At 33.7% G+C, this 25,501-nt stretch overlaps 1 protein-coding gene across 1 annotated transcript; it reads right to left on the minus strand.

Moving 5' to 3' along the window:
• Window positions 1–627: 627 nt before the first annotated feature.
• On the minus strand, window positions 628–22,936 carry LOC147078418 (uncharacterized). The gene is made up of 15 exons (XM_085959338.1): window positions 22,398–22,936; window positions 22,111–22,245; window positions 19,222–19,420; window positions 18,144–18,296; window positions 17,146–17,385; window positions 15,606–16,055; window positions 14,379–14,582; window positions 12,812–12,966; window positions 11,779–11,900; window positions 7,169–7,375; window positions 6,805–6,936; window positions 6,122–6,350; window positions 4,575–4,724; window positions 3,952–4,121; window positions 628–1,993 (listed from the first exon to the last, which is right to left on the minus strand). The coding sequence occupies exons 1-15, from the start codon at window positions 22,769–22,771 to the stop codon at window positions 1,197–1,199; spliced, it is 3,717 nt and encodes a 1,238-aa protein (XP_085815464.1). The 5' UTR covers window positions 22,772–22,936; the 3' UTR covers window positions 628–1,196.
• Window positions 22,937–25,501: the final 2,565 nt, after the last annotated feature.

Here is a 25,501-nt window from a genome sequence, read left to right on the forward strand (position 1 = left end):
TTTCCTTTTCCCAAGCTTAAAAAAATGGCTAAGTGGACAACGTTTTTTTTCAAATGAAGAAGTCATCGATCGGACAAATGCTTATTTTGAGGACCTTCCGAAAACTTATTTTTCTGACGGTTTAAAAAAAATTGAGAAACGTCTAACCAAGTGTATTGAGCTCCAAGGAGATTATGTTGAGAAATAAAAAAAAAATACAAAAATCAAAACTGTTTTAATGCTTTTTTCTAAGGAATTATTGACCCACCCTCGTAGTATGTGTCGACATATATTGTCACCTCACTGGGAATTGAACCCGGAGCCCCGGATGAAAGGCCAGCGCCTTACACACTTACTGGACTACGGGGGCATAATGTATGTTGTATTGGCTTATATTGTCGTGGTCCTAAGGCTTGAAACCAGGGTCTGACAAAATCACATTGTTTTTCCAGTGTGTGTTGGGACCCAGAGTATGGACTTATGTAATAGGTTGAGAAGAATCTGTTAATTCAACCTCCACTCCATGGAGGCCCATGTGATCCTCTTGGTGTCGAATATAAATTCTTTCAACATTAGCTGCCCCATCCCATAACTTCGATTGATATCTGTCTACATGACTATCTAATTTTGAAATAAAACAATGAAACTTAAGTACATATTCAGTTTTATTAAGTAAATTAGTGTTCAAATGTACAAAGGACACACAACCCTTGAAGTATAAAAACATTCATTTACTTATTACAACATTTTTTTTTTCTCGCTGGGATGATGGAGACGTCTTTTTGAGCAATAATTGTACAAGAGTCCACTTTCAGTTTTGGTTTCCTGCATCTCAGCAATATAAACCCCAATAGCTGCTAACTGATCCATTTCAATGGACCGACACCTCATAAGGTTGCATGGTCAATGGCGATAAGCCAACTAGTAAATAGCAAATTTGCAATTAAATATGAAAATGGCTGCATTCTAAGTCTGCTTACGGGCGGCACTTTGCCTACGGACGTCACTGGATAGCTGAACAGCAGTACAGAGTACTTAAGGATTTTCAGCCGATTAGAAAGCGGCGGCACTGGATCACGTGGGACGGAAAAAGAAAAAATAATGATGACCAACTAACCTTTATCATAGAACATCGCCTTATGGTCATTTTTGTCTTTTCTCTATTATGAATGTCCTTTTGGTTGCAATACATTTATTTAATTGAAGCACTTGCTGTTTTAAAAATTGATACTAGATATTGCAACCTCTTCTATCACATTTTCATCGCAAGCGACGTCATCAAGGTTTGCATCGTTCAGATCTCCAGCTAGGTCCGACGGTTGGTCAAGTCGCAAAACATGTGTACCATCTCCCAAATTAATTTTATTACCCATATCAATTTGTAAACTATCTCCATCATTAAGTCTCATGTTTCCTGGTAAATGCAAGGTGAATGTACCATCCACAGATCTCAAAATATTGACACTTACTGCATCATTCTTCTCACTTACATTGCTCTCTAGTAAGTTTAAATAGTTCGGCATATTTCTCTGAGATTCGCTATTATCATACTCAGTGGCATCAACACGATTTTCAGTATTAATGTATTGATTCAAATCTTCATCGTAACTCGCAACCGTCTCCATCTCTATAACTTCATCGTGCTCGTTGACCAAATAAATTTTCTTTTGCATAAATTCACCTTCTAACATCACTGCGTTGACACTATCGACATTAGAAAGATTGACACTAGATGTAATTGGGTCTTTTATATGTGAGTTATTCACTAAATCTATAATCGGATCACTGTAAATTTTGGCTTGTGCCGAAGTATTTGAATCGGCATGTGTATACTCATTGGATTTTGGCACATGCGTTTTCATGTGACCAATCATTCCTGTGGAAGTACTAAAGGCACGTGGGCATGTTGAACATCTATAGGGTTTTTCGCCAGTATGACTCCGAACATGAACCGCGAGGGGTGTGGACGATGTGAACCCTTTATGGCAGTAACGGCACACGTAAGGTTTTTCGCCTATAAAATAAAATATTTATTTAATTTATTCAATTGTTATGGCTAAATCACACATCCCGGGTTGACTCAACATTCTCAACAGCGATAGGAATATCATCTTTGGACCTATTATACAAATCATCGTAAAGCATGAACATATAATGTTCAGTCCCTAAGCATCCTTTTTGGGCTCAGAATATAATATGTACTAAGAACTATACTGCTATATTTTATACTATTGTAATAAATTACCATTTTAGCATAATATAACCCTACACAGAGTGTATTGATTTTTTTACAAGGTATGGTAAAACATCATACATTTTTGGCTGGTTCTAAACTTGTGACGGGCTTCAAACTTCTACCAACTAATAACTAGATTAGGGATCGGCATGGCGGTGCCCGCTACCTGGGAGAATATTTGATGCGCCCTCAAGATACCATCAAATTATAATACTGTCACTCTACTAACAAGTTAAATTTCATATAAAAATTTACTATTTCCGTGAGAAAAAAATGGGTTTGTGATTAATGATTCAATGGATGATCCCATTACAAATATTGGACTCAAAAGTCCAGCTTCACTTGTCTGAGTCATGCACAAATACTAGTATGTATATGACTCAGTGCATCCACAGCATTTGTTATCGACGCACGTAGTTTTTTGTCCTTTAATAATTCGTAATTATCATCACCCATCATGCATAGGATTAACAAGAAATATAGGACATATTATTTTAACAGTGATTGGGAATATCAATATTGTTTCTTTGATTTTAATTACAAGTGTATCTGTTTATTATGTAATGCTAGTGTTTTGGTTCCTAAAAAATGTAGGTACTGTTAAAAAGTATGTCGATATATATGTATCATCTCTTAAATAAATATCAATTGATTGATTAATATGGTGTTTAATTTATAGAACTCCACATTATTAATAATGCACATTTCTGTGATTTTCGGGGTTATTAGATTTAGATTTAAGTTCTATTGGGATTTTTAATAGTTATCAGCTTTAAAGAAAAGTATATAATATATGTATATATTATGCGCCCCCCGGCTATGTTCAAAATTTGTATTGCGCCCTTCGTAGCAACGAGGTTGCCGACCCCTGAACTAGACCACCGTGAGTGGAATAAATTAAAGTTACCAGAAATTCGGTGCAGCACCCTATACACATCTATACACAATATGATATTAATGCTGCAAAAAAAATTGTCTCCACGAAATCTACCATCAAAAGTTGTTGTATTCGTCCTAAGCAATACACGACCTTAGTGCCAGCACGGGATGTTAGTGCCAGTAGAGTCAGTCAACATTCTTTATAAAAAATATATTAGAACTGTATTTTATACAACTGAATACGTACGTCAATGTTTCCTCTTCCATTACCAGCAGCTATGAAAATTCTCATCCTAAGTAATATTTTTTTTACTTCAATAATAACTATGATACTCTATCTAAGCAAACTAAACTTTCAAAATAGGTTCTTCATTGCTTAATATTAATTTATAGGTTTCATTAAACCTTACCTGTAGTCTTCTATTACCAAAAAGGTTTCAAGTTACATACCTACTTTTAAGGGCAAGCTTTTGCGAATTCTCATGAAAGCTGGTTGGGAATAGAGCTTGTGATTTCTTGGCTGATTTCATTGAGTTTTGTTAGCTTTTCTTGCTCAAAGATGCCTGATAAAAATTTTACCCGCGAATAAAAAATTCCATTTCGGTTCAAAGTTTTCATTTCAGATCAAGTTCGGCAGGTTTATTTTCTGTTTTAAATTCCCTTTGATTTTTTTTCTAATTTCTGTAATTTTCGAGATTCTCTGATAATTTCTCGAGATTCGAGATTCAAATTTTCTGATTAAATCTCGAGAATTCTCGAGAGATTTCTCCATCACAACCTATAATTGTGAATCACTGCTTCATAGTGTAGATTCGGGTGTAGGATAATTAATATAATATAGCTTGAGAATTTCTTACCAGTATGCTTTCTCATGTGTACGTTTAATTCTCCATTTTGAAAAAATTTAGCAGGGCAGAGTAAACAGTTGAATGGACGGTCTAGAGAATGAACTCTTCTTGTATGCGATAAAAGATGTTTTGGTGTTCGATAATTAATGCCACATTCTGGACATGAGTGTTTGTATTTCCTGCAAATTTAAGTAAAATACAATTACAATGTTGTTGATTTTTGTTTTCTTTGTTAAAAGTTGTGAAAAATACACTTTCCCATATCTCTGTAATTGAAAATTGAACATGTTTTAAATGCACGTTGAATGTTTGTGGAAAATGGTCATGTACATCCAATTATTCAATTCTTTTGTTGGTCGTCACACGTGACACGTATATACTTTTTACAGTACGTACTGACTTCTTCTGACTGCTATTTTGATGAGACTTCAGGACTAAGAAAATCTCCTTCACAACCTGGCACTGCATCTTTTGTTTCTACACCTTTCAATCTTAGCAAATACATTTGCATGTTGCATTTTTACAAGCTTTTTACGCTATAAAAACGGAGAGTCAAAGGCTGTCCATGGGCCTCGTAGCATTCCCATTATTTAAATTTTCAATATCATTAATTTTATAATGTATGGACTGACCTCTGTTTATCTGTATGTGATTTTCGGTGAAGTTCAAGTGTAATCGGCAGAGAAAACTTCCGATTGCATATGTCGCAGACATACTTGCAAGTGTGTGTGCGTTTGTGGAAACCCAATGTTATAGCGCTTGGAAAAGATTTCCCGCATACCCTATGGAATATTAAAAAAAAATAACATTTTTGTCAGATATATTCCCATTTTACCAAGAGGGCTCAATCAGTTATCGAACTGAAACAGCATTATCAAAATTCAAATAAACAAGAAAGAGTTTTATCAAATGAATAAATATTCCTATACCAGCGTTTTCAACAATGAGGTTTGAAATGTGGCTGGTACTTATGGAGATGCTTATATGTGCAAAAATCATACAATGCCCAATCAATTTTCACTAACATAAAGTTAGCCGCACAGTAGCAATATAAAACCTCACTGGCTCCACACTACTTCATACCAATAGGCTGAAAGAGTTTCCTATATGATATTATACCAATCAGTGGCGAAGGTTAGAGGTAGGCTGTTAAGATTTGACATGAATAGTGCACACTAAGTCAGTCATACTTATTTGATTTCATTGAACTAAGAACTTTATGAGGTAAGAAGTTAGTATTTGAACGTTTAATAACCCCACCCTTCTTCAATTTCAGAAATTGTATATGATGCACTTGTGAAAAATGCTTTCTGGGGTTTTATTTTAGATACAATATCGTGTATTTTATGCTGGCTTGCTAGTTGGATAAAGAATACACCAAAATTACAGAAACAACATTTTTCTTTATTTTCCCTTCCAGTACTTACCTCCCCAAATTTCGGAATGATGAACTCACTCAACCGTAGTATCTCATTATTTTAGCTGGCGTAAATACATTTTCTTCCCATAAGTCCCTGAAAAATGACTGTCCCAACACTTTTTTCGGTTACCCATAGTCTACCTCCCTCCATCAGGCACTCTTCGCTACTGATAATTAGTATTGTAAAAATTTATAAATTGATAAAGCATTAATAAAGAATCCGATGGATACAGGTTCGAGTTCCGCTCGAATCTTTCAAATTTTGTTTTTTAATAAGTATGTTTCGGGGTTCCAAAGTATGTTTGCATTATGAATGAAATTACAATAATATTTTTCTATGCTAATTTATTATAAAAATTTTACATATGACCAATCCCACGATTCCAGTACGCACATATCGCATCCTCGCAACTAAACTGCCACAATCCAAAAAACACCAAAGAGAGAAAATCAGCTTTGAAGTTTTTACCATTCGCATTTTTGTAGTGTTTTTGAAATATGTTTAGATATTGAATGAAGTTTTGACTTGAATTTGATAACTTAGAGATATGAAATTTTCTGTACATATACAATGAAAGATAGACAATGAAACGTAGTAATTAACTCAAGACAAGTAAATTTGGACTTGTGGTGGTTTAGTTGCGAGGGTGCGATATATTCTATCCCAGGATTTTGCAATCAGTAAATCGAGTGGGTTTCCGGTATTGCACACCCCAATCATGGTGTTATTACTAAGATGTTCTGGATTTTTCTACTCACTTGCATATGTAACGATTGACTTTTTTTCTGTTCGTGATGTGGATGAAATTGGTTTTTGCGCCTGCATTGACTCCGGCACTGGATTCAATATCAACCGTGCTCACAATTTTGAAATCACCAACTTCTTCTTCATCTTCCACCACTGTTTCATGTGCCTTCAAGTGCTTATCGAGTGTAGATTTATCAGAATAAAATTTGCCACACAAATTACACATGAATGGTTTTTCGCCTGAAAACATAATTTTATATGACGTATTCTATACAATATGTAACATGCATATCCAACACGTCAATCGCATGATGTATTTTGGTCAATCGCATTATAGGCTCATAATATATTTTGTGAAAATGTAAAAAGTGTGTACACTCAGTTGTAATATAGCTCAGTGATCCTAGAATTACACATCCAGTATCTACCTAATACTCATGAATTATGAATAACTCAAAACAATAGTAATATTATTATAAATTAAAAAAAAATTAAAGATTTAGAAAGTAAGTAAAAAAAAAATACATGGTATCCACGATTTTTTTATAAATGATACAATTTATAAATTACGGTAAATTCTTTTGAGCATTGCATTATATGCTTTAAAAATTCGACCTGAGTATGTTGCACATTTGCAAATATTTTTTCCAGGTATAAATTATCTAGAATTGAAGAAAATTGATTTTGTTTTTACCGGTGTGCTGCCTAACATGTCGCATTAATGTGTGGCGTTGTGAGAAGGTTTGTTCACACAATTGACATGCATACGGCTTGACCGCCTGATGCTGCCTCAGATGGACCGTCAGACCATGTGCTTGGATAAAACCTGAAACAAAAACAGAAATAGAGTAATAGAAAAAATATTTTTGAAAAAAATACGACACCCAGCAGGAATCGAACCTGCATCTCTTGGGATTCGCGCCTACGTGCATAGACCACTATGCTATAGGACTCTAATCTAATTGCGATGATTTTTTCTATGTTTACTTTTACTGTGAGGTACTACAATACTTTTTTTTTGAATAAAAAAATATGTAATGGGGAAATGATGCTCTCACCTTTACCGCATATATTGCAAAGAAAAGGCCTGACTCCTGTGTGACTCGTCTCGTGATTTTTCAAATTGTGTCTGTAGTTGAATCTCTTGGGGCAGTGGGGGCACTTGAAGCGGCGCTGCTCCTCACTATTATGGCTCAACTGGTGATTTTTCAGAAGGGAGATGTGAGAAAATACTCTCAAGCACGTTGGACACTCGTGAGTTTCGCCTGCAGAATAAATGGTAACAATGAGATGGCTATTTATGCAATATTTCGTCACTGTTCTGGCATAAGACACTAATTCGAAAAAATGACATATTGAGTTAGTTATACCAAAATGTTCCTTATTTCAAACTTTACCGTCTGGAAACCTTATTAATGAATAAACAGTCTTTATTTTAAAGTCATCCTTTTTACAATTACTTAATAAACTCACATGATAGACCATTTCAAACATTTTTAACAACTTCAAAGTCAAGTTACTCAAAACTAGTATTCTCCAGTTAGTGTGTTCTGCCAGAACAGAGACGATTTCGTCTCAAAATACTCTTCCTCTGTTTGTTAATTGAAATTATAGCCTAGCACAGTGATGGCGAACCTATGGCACGCAAATGTTTTAAATTGAAGAGAAAAAAATTTCAAATCAAATTTTAACAATATATTTACCAATCGATGGGCAGACGGAAACGACGAAATTCATACATAAATGACAGATCGCATTGTATAGGCAGATACTCTTCAAGAATAAGCATTAAGTTTAATTTAAATTGCATAGGTCGGTCAGTAGGTTTTATTCATCATAATATTATCGCACTGACCTCATCAGGCAGCGGGGGAAGCCGCACTGCAAACCTCTGATTTTGATTGATTTACAATCATTTTACAATGCTCGAGACACTGTAGTAAGAGAATGTTTCATCTGATTGGAACAATGCTGGCATCATCAATTTGTGAGTAAAGAACCAAAAAAGTATTAAATAATAATCAAGAACCCAATTGTAATTTTTGAACTTTTTTAATTAAGTTCTTATAACTATTTTTTCCCTATGAAAAAATAAAAAAAATTAATTTTGGGAAATTTGGCACGCGTACATAAAAAGGTTCGCCAACACAGGCCCAGTAGAATAGAAGCAATATGTATTGAATAATTTGAAAAAAATTAGACCTAAATTCTGTTTATAATGAAATTCACTGGGGTTTGTGGGAGTAGGTACTTGGATTGATTTAGCTGTAATGTGAAGAGAAAATATTGATTTATGTTGAGTTAAGTTTTTAAATTTTCTGTTGAATCATATAAACTTGACAATTCTATGTATGTTTTGACATTTCATATTGATTTCCATAGTAACGCACGTATATATTAATAATTAAGTTGCTAGGACCCACTTAGCAACCAATAAAAGTGAGTAGTTAATATTACTTTTAACGAATTTTTTCCGAAACATACAAAACAGAATTAACTGAAAATGAATTCAATTCTGCTTAAAGATGGCCTAAAGTATTAAAAAAATGCATTCCTGTTGTGTTCTGATATATTCTACAAGTTTCAAATGTCTAGCTAGTCGGGAAGTTAATTAAAAATCTTGGACAAACAAGAAAAAATCTGTACGGGACAAACAAGAATACGAGCTAATAAAAACATAGTAATAAATAAATATATAATAATAAATAAGCTAGTAAAATATATTTGAATTCCACCACGGATAAATTAATATTTCATTTTTAAAAAGAAAAGATGTTAATAATAACTATGATTGTACGAGGGTGGGTCAATAATTCCTTAGAAAAAAGCATTAAAACAGTTTTTATTTTTGTATTTTTTTTTTATTTCTCAACATAATCTCCTTGGAGCTCAATACACTTGGTTAGACGTTTCTCAATTTTTTTTAAACCGTCAGAAAAATAAGTTTTCGGAAGGTCCTCAAAATAAGCATTTGTCCGATCGATGACTTCTTCATTTGAAAAAAAACGTTGTCCACTTAGCCATTTTTTTAAGTTTGGGAAAAGGAAAAAGTCACTGGGGGCTAAATCTGGCGAATACGGTGGGTGGTCGACCAATTCGAACTTCAATTCTTCAATTTTAGCCATTGATCGTAAACATGTGTGAACACGGGCATTGTCCTGATGAAAGAGGATTTTTTTTCTGTTTAAATGAGGCCGTTTTTCTTCAATTTTGTTTTTCAGCTGGTCCAATAAAGATGCATAATAATCCCCTGTTATTGTTTTTCCTTTTTCCAAATAGTCAACGAAAATAATTCCACGTGCATCCCAAAATAGAGTAGCCATAACCTTACCAGCTGATTTTACGGTTTTCGCCTTCTTTGGACATGGTTCGCCTTTCGCAATCCACTGCTTTGACTGTTCTTTTGTCTTGGGAGTATAGTGGTGTATCCATGTTTCATCTACAGTCACAAAGCGACGAAAAAATTCATCCGGATTGCGTTGCATGAGCGACAACAGGGCTTTAGAGGCCACCACCCTATTGCGTTTATTGTCGACTGTGAGCAAACGCGGCACCCATCTTGCAGAAACTTTTTTCATGCCCAATTTGTCATGTAAAATAGAAATGACACTACCTTTTGAGATCCCTGTAACCTCAATTATCTCACTCAACTTTAATCTTCGGTCACTTAACACCATATCGTGGATTTTATTGATCATTTCTGGTGTAGTCACCTCTACAGGACGTCCTGAGCGTGGTTCATCCTTTGTTGATGTACGACCACGTTTAAATTCATTTAACCAGTTATAAATAGTTGCAAGTGAAGGAGCAGATATGCCGTGAACTAAATCCAACTCATTTTTTATTTCCTTTGCTGTTAACCCTTTTATATTAAAATGTTTAATAACAGCTCTAAACTCAATTTTCTCCATTTTTGTAAACAAGCAAATTTTTTTTTTAAATGTACGAAAATAAAAAACAACAACCCGACCAATCTGATTGAAACTTCGCAGCATACTGAATCGGTAGTGCCGCTGCATGAAAACAAACCGCTTACAGTACTAGTCGCGCCACCTGTCGGCTTTTCTAAGGACTTATTGACCCACCCTCGTATGTACATACAGACACAAAAAAATAGTTTTCACGACATTATGTCTTCATAGACGAAGATATAACGTTAACACAATGTTATATCAATGTAAATAAAACAAAAAGAACTCTGTTCTGTTTAGAAACAATGATAGATGCTGGATGATAGAAATCACAATAATTGATACTTTACATTTCTTTGATGATGTTAATTGTCAAATTCGATGGTATAAATTAAAATAAAACATTACACCTTCATGAAATATCTACCTTGATACACACAAAAATTTTAAAGCACCAGTTTTAAAGACCACTCGACATAAAAAGCATAAAACAGTATCCTCAGAATGCAGGAGTTGAACATTCAATATAATAAATGATTCTGACCAAGTGAAACTGGGAGATCTAGACTTTCCGCATTGAATTGAATGCTGCTCCAGCCATTTCCATTCGGAAAGCAAGATTTCTTTGCAAATTGAAATCTCCCGTGATGGGAGCCCTGAGACATTTAACAAATTACAAACATCTACTATTAGTCATAAAAACGAGTCGCCTAAATTGTCTTGGGAGACTTTGTGTCAATTGATGATTCGTTCTGACTGATTTAGTAATTTCTGTTTCCACTAAAATAGTCTAAGAGAGTAATGCAGAACCATACTCAGGTGTGTAAGTCCCTAAGGTACGCGCCTATCTTTAGGAGGCCAATATCGGCAATTTACATTGCATCATCTACAGTACCCATACATAGTAATAAATGTCACACAGCAGGTAGTAAATCTACGAAAAATCCCAGAACAAAACTATTTAAATACGGTCAAACTTTTATTTATTGATCCCACTTTATTCCACACTGTTAAATAATTATAATCTTTCACGGTCTCACGATTGTGTGGCGCCCAGGACATTATTATTTACATCTTTAACCATAGATTGCACGTGCTTTCAGCCGTGTAATCCTTGTTTGCTAATAAATTTTACAGTTGTCAGTTGCGTGGTTGCGGAAGTAATTATTGTTCAGCTTGAAAGGGATCAGGTAACTCACGGCCCTTCATTTTGTTTCTCTTGTGTCTCATGCTCTCTTTGCTATTTAACTATACTTTATTCTAATCCTATCTAGAAACAGCTTTTATTTTGTGATTGTGACGACAAAGATCACAATCACAAAATACTAATATATCAACACGCCTAACTAAGTCGAGCTAAATTAACAACTCTGGATGGTGTTTATTGCCAAGTTAATACAGGTTCTGCATTGCGTTCTAGGTCACTGAGTAATCGCTAACTGTAACCTTCTCAACTAATTCCCCATCACCATTTGAGTCATTATTCTCCTACCTCTGGTCTGACTTCAAGTGTTAGTTCAACGTGATTTCATGTATTTTGCTGACTGAAGGAATCACTTTTATGTTTCACATAATAAAGAGACATGAGGTTTTATCGGGAATTTCTAATTCTATTTGGTAGCCAACGTTCAGGAGTGAGGTACGTTTTCATTTTTCATGCTTTTTCATCATTAGCCGGTTTCAGTGTATTGGCGACTTTGCTGTACCACATGTAAAAAAGTTGCACATCGATAGTCAAAAATTTATGGTAAATTTACCGGAATGTACAACTTTGATATGATGTTTCAGCTGAAAATCATCCATGAAAGTACGACCGCATTCCAGGCAACGTTCTGGGTCCGCTCGAGAATGTTTTGGAATGTGAATCTTGAGACTTGACCTGAAATTATGAAATAAATTCTTAATTCAACACATTTTTAAAAGATTATTGATAAATATTTACATTATTTTAATGCCTGTTAAACAATTAAGAATTTAATTTGAAGATTTTACCAGTAAAATTTCAAATCATATAGGTATGTTCAGCCGCGAGCGAAGGACACTTTGATGAAACCGCTCCGCCAGCGAGTACGGCAGAACAGGAAGGAATGCTCGACGCAATTGTGCTCTCGCTCTAGCATGCGTTTAGATCAAACGAACGAGCATTGTTAGAGCATTCTAGCTAGATGAAACGAATCTCCGTAGAATTCAAAAGAATGCTCGCTCGCTCGACAAAAAGTATTTACGTCAAGAGAATTTCGCTGGAGTGGGGGAAGAAGAAACATTTGCTCGCTTGGTCTAAATCAGTGTTTCCCAACCTTATTTGTGCCATGCCCCACTTCTACGCTTAAAAATTTTTATAGTTACCCAACAAGAGAAAAATGAATGTATTGTTGATCTTTTTTCAAATTTCTCCATCATATTCCTGCCATTTTTCAGTAAAAATAATAAGGAAAAGTACAAATATAACAGTGCTGCCGTCTTTTTCTCGTTGCAATATCAAAAAAATTATTTCTAAAATGCGTTTTTCAACATAAAAAAGTAACAAATATTAACGATTTGCACATTGCCCCCCGGTGGGACATACGCCCCACGTTGGGAAACACTGGTCTAAATGCTGCTTTAGGTATTTCTTACATCAGCGCCTTCATTCCAATGTACCCACCTCGAGTGGAATGTCTCACTCTGAGATTAGCAAGTTGTTATCACCTCGGTTACTCTAGGTAATCGCCTACATACTTTTTGTAGGTACTTGCAGTAGGTAAAACATTTATTAACAAGTTTGTATCGAAACAATAAGTCACTTCTTACTTTGTCGTGAAAGTTTTTCTACAAATAGGACAAGGAAACGCCTGCATTTGATGTCCCATCCTGTGACGATTGAGTTCTTTAGCTGCTATAAAACGTTTAGGGCAAAAGGGGCATTGCAAAGCGCGCTCTTTGGTATGTTTGGTTCTTATGTGAACCTGAAAGAAAAATAATATGTTAGACACTCTGCGTCTCTCCACAGTCTCTCAGATTCTGTCATCGAGCTAAACCCACCTTTACTCTGCTGTGATGCTACAAGAGAAATCTACACGCTACACGCCTGACATGGTAAGAGGGGCAGGATTTGGTTTTCTACCGTTTGCGAATCATGGCATAGTGAAATAAGTATTATGTATCACCATATGAAGTATAAGTGTACAACATCTAAACAATTTGGGTTTCACCAAATTTTCCATTTACCTAATAATAATTATTTATTTGACTGCTTCGAGCAGTAAGTTAACGTATCTTGTAAGACAAAATATTATCTGAGGCCAGAAGAAAACATTCTTCAATCTATGAAATACCTAAAATTATGTATGATTTTAGTGGCATAATTTTATTTATTATGGTTTGGTTTAGGCAGGGTTTAATTGAATTTTAAAAATTAATCAACACCATCTGCAATTGATATTTGTATTCTTAGACAAATGAAAACAAACAAGTATGTCTGACAAAGTTTAGTGTGCACTATTTATGACGGATCTCTACAGCCTACCTCCGCCCTTCACCATTGTAGTAGTATAAATATATACCTATCTGAGAAATGACACGTCAGCCAGCTAGGCTCAGGTTTAAATACTGTTTTAATACTATTTCTTTGTTTTTAAACGTCATGTTGTGAACGTCTTAAATTTATAATTTTTAATGTTCACTGTATGTAAAAATAAATAAATTTGAATTTGAATTGGCGGTAAAGTTGCGCTGTGATATGACACACAGAGACGAGGAAATAATTGGGAGACGTTATCTGGCCTTCAGCGGGGCAAGCCACATTATTTTAATTCTTATCTCTCTGATTTTTCTCTACCTGATAAACAGTGGACTTATCCGTTGTAACATCTAGCAGTAATCAAGTTTTAATGCCTTGATTTTCATTCAAATAGTGTTTTGCCCACAAGTTTCATGCAAATCGTGTTTTGTCCAAATTTCAAATCAAAAAATGAACCACTTCTGCGAATTTTGGATTATACAAAATACCAGGTTTAAAAATCTTTCCTTAAACAGTTTTATAATAAAAAACCATTTTGAGTACAATATGTTTTTCTTGATTATCTCAGCTCAACATCTGTGTGACAAATCACGTTTTAAATGTTTGCTCCTCAATTATAGGCTGTATCAAATCCCACCGTGTATTGCCTGCTTTATCTGAAATAAATATCGCCAATCTTGACAAACTGAGCTTGTTCTTGTGACTGAACCGCCCAATCCTGCCCTCAACCCTCCATCATCAGCCAAAATATATAAAAGGGTTCGTTAAGGCCTCTACAGCGGTCTATAAACAAAATAATTAAAAACATAGTTGCATGAAACTAATAGCTGATAAAAATGATTTTCCAATAGTATTTACCTCTAAGCTTGCTTTGCTTCTGCAGTATTTGTCACAATAATTACAACGAAATTGCACCCGCGCATGTTTATGGCTAAATAATTGTGTCACTTTAGGATGGTGCTTCAGTTTAGCGTGAGCAACCATTTCAGAATTGCTTTCAAACGTGTCCAAACAATAAACGCACACTGTCACTCCATGGCGTGCATGTAAAATAAGATGGGCCTAAAAGAGAAATCAGAAATAAAACAGAATAATTTGTAATATACAAATAAAAAGTTAATTTCATGTAGGTAATAATAATTGTTCATACACGGTAATAATATAACAAGTAAATTTTTTAAATGTGCAGGTGAATCTGTTCAATAGGAATAATGATCAAATTTATGATAAAAAAGAATAATATGTTAAAATGAAATTAGCAAAATTGGTAAATAAATCATATTACAATCTTTTATGTACGCTAGAATCACCGTCAACTGGATGCTGTCCAACTGTACGACGGACATCTGAGCTAGTGACTACAGAATTTAGTACATTTCACGCATACCATACATACAAACGATTACACATTTTTGATAAAAAACATTTGCACACAATCTCAAAATCTGAGATATAAAAGCTTGACATGTTTACAGTGATGTATTTTTGTTCATTAATTTTTTCGCGCTTGATTCGATGCAAAACGGTCCCTTCGACAAAACGCTGAACTACCGAGACAGTAGAATTTTCTAGCCCGAGTTCGAATCGCGGTTGGGAATTACTTTTATATATCTATTTTAGTGCCTGTTTCGTGAAATATTTGTTATAAAAAGGTAAAATATAATATTTCAGTTCAGTAGAATACTGAAGATGAACAAAATTCAAATTCGAGTCCTGTAAACATGGCTATTCTAGGGCTTTCTTTCAGTTACCTACAAGTCGTAATGTATGTGCCATTTTTCACATCTTCCATTCATTGTGTGGTGCTTAGACATTTGTCGTGCAGTTGTTCTGAATTGTCCTAGACCGTTCATTCCAGTGTAAAGTAATGCAACGTAAATGCAAATGAGGTCACAGCCCATTCATCAGTCAAGTTATTGGCCATAGATAAGTAATCGTATTGAGGAGTTTGCTTTCCCACATGTAACAGATACAATAGCCATATACTTTGTATTCGCCGTGTTACATGACAGTGACTAAGTAATATTATTAATACTCATGGTTTGATTACCTTTAAAAATCCGGAAGAATTCACTATGTCCATACCTTGAAAGATTCCTGCGTATCAAAAATGGCACCACATATATCACAATCGAAGGTCTTAATATCCACTTTAGCTATCGACGATTCCATACTTGTTGGATGATTCTTTTCCCTTTCTTCGAAGTGCTTGGAAATTTTTATCGCTGGCTGCACCGTTTCATAAATATTTTTACTAGACAGAGTTTTGACTGTCAGAAGTTTATTATTAGTTGAACTTAAGTCGTGCATTGTTTTCTTGTGTAACTCCAGCTCTGTCGATGATTCAAATTTGACATTGCATTCAGAGCATGAGCCCGGCCTGGGACTGATCTTTGAATTCTCCATGACATTCAAAATAATTCTAGGATTTTTGATACAAAATATGAAGTGTTCTTTGAGACTGTCAGGGTCAGGAAATTGTTTCTTACATATCTGGCATTGGTTATTTGTCATTGTTTCACATTGCTTATCAAACTAAAAATAAAACAAAAACTTTATTAGGATAATGTTAAAATTCTGAAGGTTATTTTCCCCACTTATCATGTCACCGATGTCATTTCTCCGGCTTTTTAAAGGCGAGGAGCTTCCATGAAGACCTATTATCCATCCTTTCAACATGTTCTACACAATGGAATCTCTTGAGTTTCTATAAATTTGACAATATTCAAGTCATCAAGAATACTGAACAGCATGTGATTGAGCTGCTTTTGCTACACTACATTGTGACAGATCAGGTCAAGAATCTTTCTGAATACCCTGCCATCATAACAATAGATTCTAATTATAATCAGTGGAGCACAGATGGTTTGATAGAGTGGAAAGAGCCCTCAAGAGTGTCAGTGTTTCACAAGACTTCAGATGTTGTGCATATCCCAAGAGTGCAGGTTTTGATGGACATTAAGAATTTTCTATAAAAATGTCTAGGAATAAAATGTCTATACTTACTGTCCGATAACAAGAAATCGGCGATCAAAGGAAGTCGCTGTAGTTGCATATAGAAGCCTTCTCAGTGCCATACCTGTCATGGCGGCAATGCGTGCTAGAGGCGTATTTAAATAATGTATCGGCTCTCCTTTTAGATGTGACTCTTTTTCTTCTTCACAATAAACCAAAAGTTTACTAATAATAATTCTAACAACACTCCTGAACATTTTAGACATATTTGTATTTTAAAAAGATTCAAATTACATAAATTGATAGATCGTAAAATGAAATAAAAATTTTGGGGGCATTCCTAATTAGAAAACAGAAGTCCGATTAGCTGCATTGGAGGGGATTGTTAGTTGACAGTTTTAACACGTGGACAAGAAGTTCTTGTTCGACGATATGTATATTATGAAGTAAAATATCAGAAACTTTCTATGAGAAATGATTGTCAGCCATTTCCTATATACATTGGATCCTTGTTCTGGATCAAACAGTGAAAAAAAAAAGATGCAATACTCATCAGACGCAAGACCGAACCCGCGTCAACTGACTTCAGAGATGGAAATTCTACTAATAACGCTACCGTGGAGCAAGAAGGTTCATTGAAATGTAAAAATGTAAGCAGTATTATACAAACCTTAGACTTTTTAGTCTTCATTTGATATGTATGTTTGATTTCTCTCTGCTTTTTCTCACAAATCACATTTTTTGTTTCTATTTCCGCATCAAAATCTGAATTAGATATGTGTTCATTTAGGATATCAAATATTTCTCGTTTTTCAATAATTCCATCATCAATTCCTGAAGCTTCATTAACTATTATTGATTCAGATTTTTCACCAGTGTCTATTAAATATATTAAACCAGATTTTTGTACCTGTAGTAATGAAACTGATATGAAATACAGATTCAACTTTATAATTTTATTATGAATTTGTCAAAGTTAGTTAAAATCTATTTTTATAAACTATTTGTTATGTTATATTAAAAATAATTACAAGATAAAAGGAACTGTATATATATATGTTTTTAAATTTACTGCTGAATCATATAAACTTGACAATTCTATGTATTAATAAAAACTTTTTATTGTACTTGATAGAAATACTGAATAAATATAGAATACTGAAATGTCATTTTAACATTTCATATTGATTTCCATAGTAACGCACGTATATATTAATAATTTAGTTGCTAGGACCCCCTTAGCAACCAACAATAATAACTTTCCATACAAAACAGAATTAACTGAAAATGAATTCTGTTTAAAAATGGCTAAAAGTATTAAAAGAATGCATTGTTGTCGTGTTCTGATATATTCTAAAAATTTCAAATGTCTAGCTAGTCAGGAAGTTAGTTAAAAATCTTCAATCGTCCAATACAAATCTTAAGCAAACAAGAAAAAAAATGTACTACACAAACAAGAATACGAGCTAATAAAAACGTTGTAATATGATAAGGTGTTCAAAATCAATGTTGATTGTCAACATTGCTGTTCAATTTAAGTACAAAAAAGAATCAACAACCAGAGTACGGAATCGAACCTCTTAAGATTTTTTTATACTTAAAAAGTGTAGCGGTTTTACACGTTGGTTACAAAAATAGGATTCTTAATCTATTTTGTAAGACACTTACTTCATCCTTTGATATGACACTTTTTGACTGGTATAGGTAATTCCTAAGAGTGTGTTCAGATGCCTGTACTTGCAGCATAAATGTGTAAGCCATAATTGTTTTCCGTATGCAAATGTTACAGATTTTAGATGGCAAACCATCAGTTTCATTAATCTATAATTAAGAAATTAAATGTTTATATTATACGAACACATAAAACAAGAGACAAGTTTTTCTAAAACCTTATATATGTACATATAAAATGTAGAAATGTTTTAATTAATATGTCAATTTTCAATAATTAATTCTACTATATTAAAATCAATATTTAAATCAATATTTAATTCTACTATATTAAAACATGATATGTCCGTTTTTCTATTGTGTTTTCGATTGTGATTTACAATGAATACTCCATCTCGATCGGGGTATTACAAAAAACCTTTACAAAGACAAGCAAGAGAAATTATTGTTTTTAATGTGACCGAATATTTAAAAGTGATGAAAAAACAGTACAACTTGAAATATAATTTCGTTAAATCAGCAAACGAAGCAACTGACGTACCTATTAGCACCATTTAGAGAGTAATACGGGAAGGCAAAAAATCGAGATATGACGTAACATAAAATTTTTGATCGGTTATTCTTTGATTGCACTCAGAACAAATGGAAAAAAATGCTGTGAGCATGATATAAAAATCGAAGATTCTTATAGAGCAAGTGATTTAGGAATAGACACACATATGGAAAACTTACAATAAACATAGGTGCGGAGTCGGATGACAGCGATGATTATTATTTTCAGAACAGAACAGTGAATCAGATAAGATGTCATAGTAATGCGGGATTTATATTGTAATTTAATAATTCATATTGAAAGTAATTTTAACAATTTGCTACGTGTAATACAGGCTGCCGTTTTTGAAACTGACTGAAAACTTGCGAACCCGCAAAACGTCAAGCTTATGTTGTCTAGTTATAGCATATCTGCAAAAAGACTGTCATTTAACAGAGGCACAGTACATAAGTACCCTAGTAGTATGTTAGTTAATGTCTATTCGAATGCACTCAATACAATATAAGCGAACAATAAACTTACTTTTACATTGGAGAAATTCATAATCATTTCATTAAATTTCAATGGCTCTGGTTTGTCAGTTCTCCAATCGAAGATCGATATCAATTTACCATCTTCAGTGAGACAACCTCTACAAATGTTGCTCATCTTCAAGGTATCATTTGATTTCATAGTTGATGATGTGTCGATTATATCAGTGTTATTACATGTTGCCTGGCGTCTGAAAAAAATACACAAATTAAATAACTAAATTGCAAATATTGTAAAGTATATCAAGGCCTTAATGTCAAACAACACTATCTACAAAAGTGCAACTTTACAGAAGAGCCAAAAATCGTTATTTTAGATTCCAGTAACTCAACAAGAGAAATGTTTATTTAAAACCTAATGTTCATATTTTATAATTTATTGTGTATTGTACATTTATCTTGCTTATGATGATGTTCAAAATTATAGGAATAGTTTTAAAAAAATATGAAAACAAGGGTAACTTATGTAGTTAACGTTAAACTTTTTAAGAATAAATTATAAAAGATTGATATAACGTTGTTTGACTATCATGTCGCCGGAAATGTAAAATAATATTATCTAAAAAAAAAAAAACACTTTTTTGTAGATAACGTTGTTTGACTTTAAGCACTCGATACATAACATAATAATAAGCATATCCTTGAGCAGTTTTATGGAATTATATAATAAGTTTATATACATTTTTCATAAATATTAATTTCAAGTCAACAATCATTTCATGTTTTGTAGAATTTAAATAATTTGCATAAAAGATGGATGAGGTATTTTTACTTTGTGTACATTATTATTGAGCAACAATTCCCATGAAATAATTATTACGATAGTATGAATTTGTGCTTCACGATACAGTAATTAGTGTACAGCCTGAGTGGACAGCGTTCGGTGGGGCATTGAGCGGCGTGCACAACTCAAACCTTATTGAATTAGTTAAAATATCAGTGAAATGCATTAATTTACACGCTTCGTCTTTTAACGCTAGATGTGCCTAGTAGAATTACAATAGTGCTACACTTTGCCTCATAATAAAACAAAAACATGAAAGATTTCAAAGCATAAGCCTACTTATAGAAGGAATGACAGTTTTACATACACCCGTTTCAATTGCTATCATTTTGGAATGTCATTCACAACCATACTAAAAAATTAATACATCTGACATGGAAAATACTTTTTGAGGATTTGACAAATAAAAATATATATGGGTGAAAGAAACTTGTGCAAGTAAATCCAGATAAAGCGAATAAATATGTTCAACCATTGTATTTATTTTGTATGGCAAAGTTGCACAATATGTCTTTGTGATCGGGTGCAATAAGACACCGCAGCGGCAAGAGCGGTTGTTAACCCAATGTTTACGAGCTCTTTTAATTGATTTTTTAATTAACGTGTTAATTTGCATTTGAAAAGCAATTAGCAAAAACACAATTTTGTGCGGCCCGTAAGCATTGGGTTAATTAATTAATGATGACTGTTCTTTTCAATCTTTACTTGTGCGGATTTCATCTCTCATTTGCCACACATATAACTAAGTTTTAAAATGGGTTACCCACCTCCACTGGCGGCTGGCCTTAGAGGTCAAATAGTCAATGACCTCCCAAAAATAAATATCTTACAATCTATATACATTATACAATGTCAATTATCTCCTATATATTATTATCTTACGCCTTTTCCCGTTTTGGCGAGCGATTGTAACGTGACGCACACTAATGTATATGCACATGTATCTAACCACCATAAACACACACGTATCTCAACTCTCGCAGTCATTCGCTGCTCGGTCAGTTTCATGAATGCCGAGATTCATATTTTTTAATAATATTTCTTTCTCTCTCATTTGTCATATGTGAGACAGAAAGAAAGCACAAAACACGCCTTTTTTTTCATATTGTTTTATCGCTTGCATACACTAAATTTTGGTCATTGCTGAAAACGAGATGGCTATACTATTTTCAATATGTAAAATGAAACAGAATGATATAAAATATCTAAACAAATATTTCAAGAGTTTTGTTCTGTGGTACAAGGTCTCATTTAAGAGGTAAACCTTTTTATTCTTATTTGTTATCGCTTATTATTTCATACTGACCATTGTTGTCTGAAAGTTTCATATGTTATTAATTGTAGTTCAGTTTAAATCCAACCTTTGAGTAAAACCCATCGACTGCATTTTCTGTATTTAAACCATTGTATACAAGTTACCGATTAAAATGTAATCTGCTACCTATATTAATCATAAAGTTACCTTCTAATAAGATCAGTGGAAATATAAAAAGTGTTTATATATAAATTATACCGCCATTCCATAACACTAGGTATTATAATGGAGTTTTTATTAAATATGTTTGATTGTTTTAATCGTATGTACTTAAATAGTATTAAGTACAACAGTTATTAGGTGTATAAATGTACACACAACGTTTGGTTTTTGACCTAATTTACAAAAAATTATAACGTGTTGGGTGCAATTTCGGTTAACGATGAGTTGACAACGTGAAAAATGGAAACTTTTTTAAGGGTAAGTAACCTACCTATAACAATTTCTAGCACTTCTTCTATAATGTATAAAAAGCTAATTTGCAATACGTCTTTTAAGTATACAACGAAAAGGCAAATTAAAATAATATATTCAAAATTGACCTACTCCGTTTTCAGGCTTAAAGCCGCTAATGCCCACCTCTCATTCATTAGATCTTTAAAAATAAATTAACTGATTAGGAATTAGTTCATTTTAACTATGCCTGGGAGTAGATACACAATTACGTCAAGACAGTTAATAAAACAAGTGAAAATTGTTATAAATGTGTTACTTGTCCAATAAGTATTGCTGCAGTAAGTACAAAACTAAATATCACAAACACGACAAATCAACAATCTCACCTTTGCAATTTATTTAAACTTGTATCTCCGATAGTCACATCAGTGGTTTCAATCATGCTCATATTTCCTTTTCCTATCGTTCCAATTACGGTTCCATCAGTGACTGTTGGTACTGAAACAACACTGTGCGTTGTACTGCAATAAATTTTAACAATAAATTTATGAACAGTTGAGAATTTCAACTACCATTCAGAACAAAATTAACATAACATATTTACAAAAAGCTCTATTTCACCAAATCGTATCGACAACAGTCTACGTTATATTGAATAATAATCTTCACTTACAAGATTTCATCTGAGTATTTTTTTTGTTTTCTCCTTTGGAGCCGATGTTCTCGTTCAAGAGACTTGAGTGTCTTACATTTTGGCCCTAACTCAGTAGGTATGGCGTGTAACTTTAGCTTTCTTTTTGGTGGCAAATTTAGCAATTCAGCTTGCAAGTCTCGGATAAAAAAATCCGCTGAAAAATGTTTCGAACAAACTGATGATGTTTTAACGTTAAAATGGTCTTTTCTACCACAAAAAGTCACCCATTGTTTCTGAAGTTCAAGATTTCTTGGAAAACAAAAAAAACTATGAGGGTATTTGTCTAGGTTTTTGTTAACACGGAGTTGTTTGTTGTTAGACGTTTTACAACCGAATACGGCGCAATAAACCATTTTGTTTTATTAGAATTAAACATCAAACATACAAAATTAGCGCGAATCGAAATAAACAATCGCTGTCAAACATCTGTCAAAAATAATCGGCTGCAATGTTACCACATTTTTCTGTGGTGGTCAGTGTTTCTACTTGCTTGCACCTTGCACCCAACCAGTGTTGCCATATTTTGAAAGTGGAATTATAGTACAATGCCTTTAAAATTATAGTATTTCGGTAAAAAGTATAGTACGCGTTGAGTAACCAATAATTTTCTGCATTTAAAAAAAATTAAACGTGGGGTAATTAACGTCTTGTTTTTTTAGACAACATATCCATGAAGGGTAATTATCGTCTAGATTTTTTAGACAAAATTCAATTGTTAAGTCAGTGGCTTCCAAACTTTATGTTACTATGCCTCCCTTTTAAAACAAATCTAATCCAGACGCCTCCCTTCCCTTATTTCATTAAATAATACAGACACCCTTTTAAGTAGTTAACAATGTACCTACTTACGAATACAAAAATGGAAAAAAAAAGAAACAAGGTTTTACTACTTATATTACATTAATTTTTGACGAATGTGCTTGTTTATTAGCACAATCAATTTCAATTGTAGTCAATCCAAATTCATCTTCGTTCATTGACAAATGGATTCTATCATGGACCCCACATCCTGAAGCGGATCCCCCGGGTCAGGATTTTTCAACCACATATTTAAAATACTTTTTTTGCTATTAATAAAATACTGTGAAAAGTGCATTGGCAAACTAACCATAACTCAGTAAATAATTTTTTTTTGCTTCAATATATCTGGCGTAGAAATCATTTAAAAGTGGAGACATGGCGAACTTTTTTTTTGTCATTTTGATTTCCTAAGCTCCAATTTTTTATGAATACCTTCACTTTGTCGTTTTAAATCACTGAATGCATTAGATTTATTCACTATTTTTTTTTTTAATTTCTACCAAATAGACAGTTTAACAACAAAATTATCGTTCCTAAACAAATTTGCCTCAAATTTCAACATTATGATTAATTTGACCCTTTTATTTCATTTTTTACGATATAGCCATTGCGCTTCACAATAGTATAGAAGTGTGGGATTATAAAATTAGTCTCCATATTTGCAGAAAGGTTTGCAAACAACCTTTTATAGGACTGTTTTTTGTGTAGTTTATAACTAGCGGCCGTTTTATGAACTATGCATTTGCAAACTGCAAACCTGTGGCTACATTAATTGTATTAAACTTTTCGCGCCTCCCTTTGCAACACTCCGCGCCTCCCAGTTTGAAAATCGCTGTGTTAAGTAATTGACGTCACCTTTTTTTAGACATGGGGATTATTTTTTTTTTGGCTTCTCACGGATTATTTTGGCGTTGTTTTTCTTCTATTGTCAACCTTTTTTCCGATTTCTCAAAATTATAGTATTTTGGGCGTACTATACCTGTTTTATATCGTACATAGTACGCAGACGAAAATTATAGTACAAATACTATAATTATAGTACGGTTGGCAACACTGCACCCAAATAAGTACATTTTTCAAACTTTCTTTTGGGACAGATAATTATGTGGGTATCAAAGAGATTGAAAGACCATTTAATAAATGTAACGTTGGCCATATGCAAGCAAAAGGATAAGTAGGTTCTGGAGAAACTCAAGTGACTTCTGATAGCTGAAAAATATAATATCTATTATAATACATTATTTATTGTTCACTTTAAACAATATAAAATGTACTCACATGTCAACAAAACTGCTAGTGCGGCCGGCGCCTGGAGAACATTGGCCTATGGTAGGAGGAGATGGAGAAAATTCTTGGAAGAGGTTAGGATCCGCCCTGGGTTTTTGGTCCACTTATGATAATGATGTTTCAAGATGTAAAAAATAATTGCTAATTTTCTCGTAATTAGATATGACGCAGATGGCTAAATTGATAAAGCACATTGGCGCGAATCCAGTGGATGCGGGTTCGATTTTCGCTGGGCGTCGTATTTAAAAAAAATTCCAAGTGGGTATATAATAAGAAATGAGTTCTTTTCAAATTATGTGTGATAAAATTTATTGATTCATACAAGTGAAGACGAAGGGACTCAAAGCCTCTTTAACGTTATCCAATGCTTCTTACCGCCACATTGGTTTTCATTGCTCCTTTGAGTGTTCTAGCGTCCTCAAGGGGGTGATTCCCCTAACTTTATGAATAACTTATACTATACACGCACTATCGCAATACAAAGTAGAAATGAATAAATTTGATAATAATAAAGTTTAAATGTTTCATCTGTACATATTGCATCGAGTGTATGCAGGCGCACAATAAAAACAATGGTTTGGGGGGGGGGGTCCATTTTGAAAAAAATATCTATATTAGGTACTTAATATTTACTTTTTATTTTTAAGGTTTTAAGGTGGCGGAAGGGGGCAGGATTAAAAGGAGTCCAATCTCTTTGGTGGGTATATTAATAATAAAATTGGCTTTCTAGGTTTCTCCGCCAACGCAGCAACTAAAATCCACCGAAAATGAAACTCCAGTATCTAGCTAATGTATTTTAATGGCGGCTCGCTGACGGTAAGGAGCAACTGAAGTCCAACGGAACTAAAACTAAAATTCCAACCAATATCTAGCCAATGTATTTCAGTTTCAAAGTATTCACAACTGTACTTGAGGAACGCGACATGCTAGGCTCCCAGTCCCTCAGTTGCCAGTCATCCATTAAACAGTTCGTCGCTATAGGATTTGTTTCCCGA

This window comes from Rhyacophila brunnea, unplaced genomic scaffold (genome assembly GCF_057557595.1).
Source record: "Rhyacophila brunnea isolate RB1 unplaced genomic scaffold, BYU_Rbru_1.0 scaffold_11, whole genome shotgun sequence".
Lineage (NCBI taxonomy): Eukaryota > Metazoa > Arthropoda > Insecta > Trichoptera > Rhyacophilidae > Rhyacophila > Rhyacophila brunnea.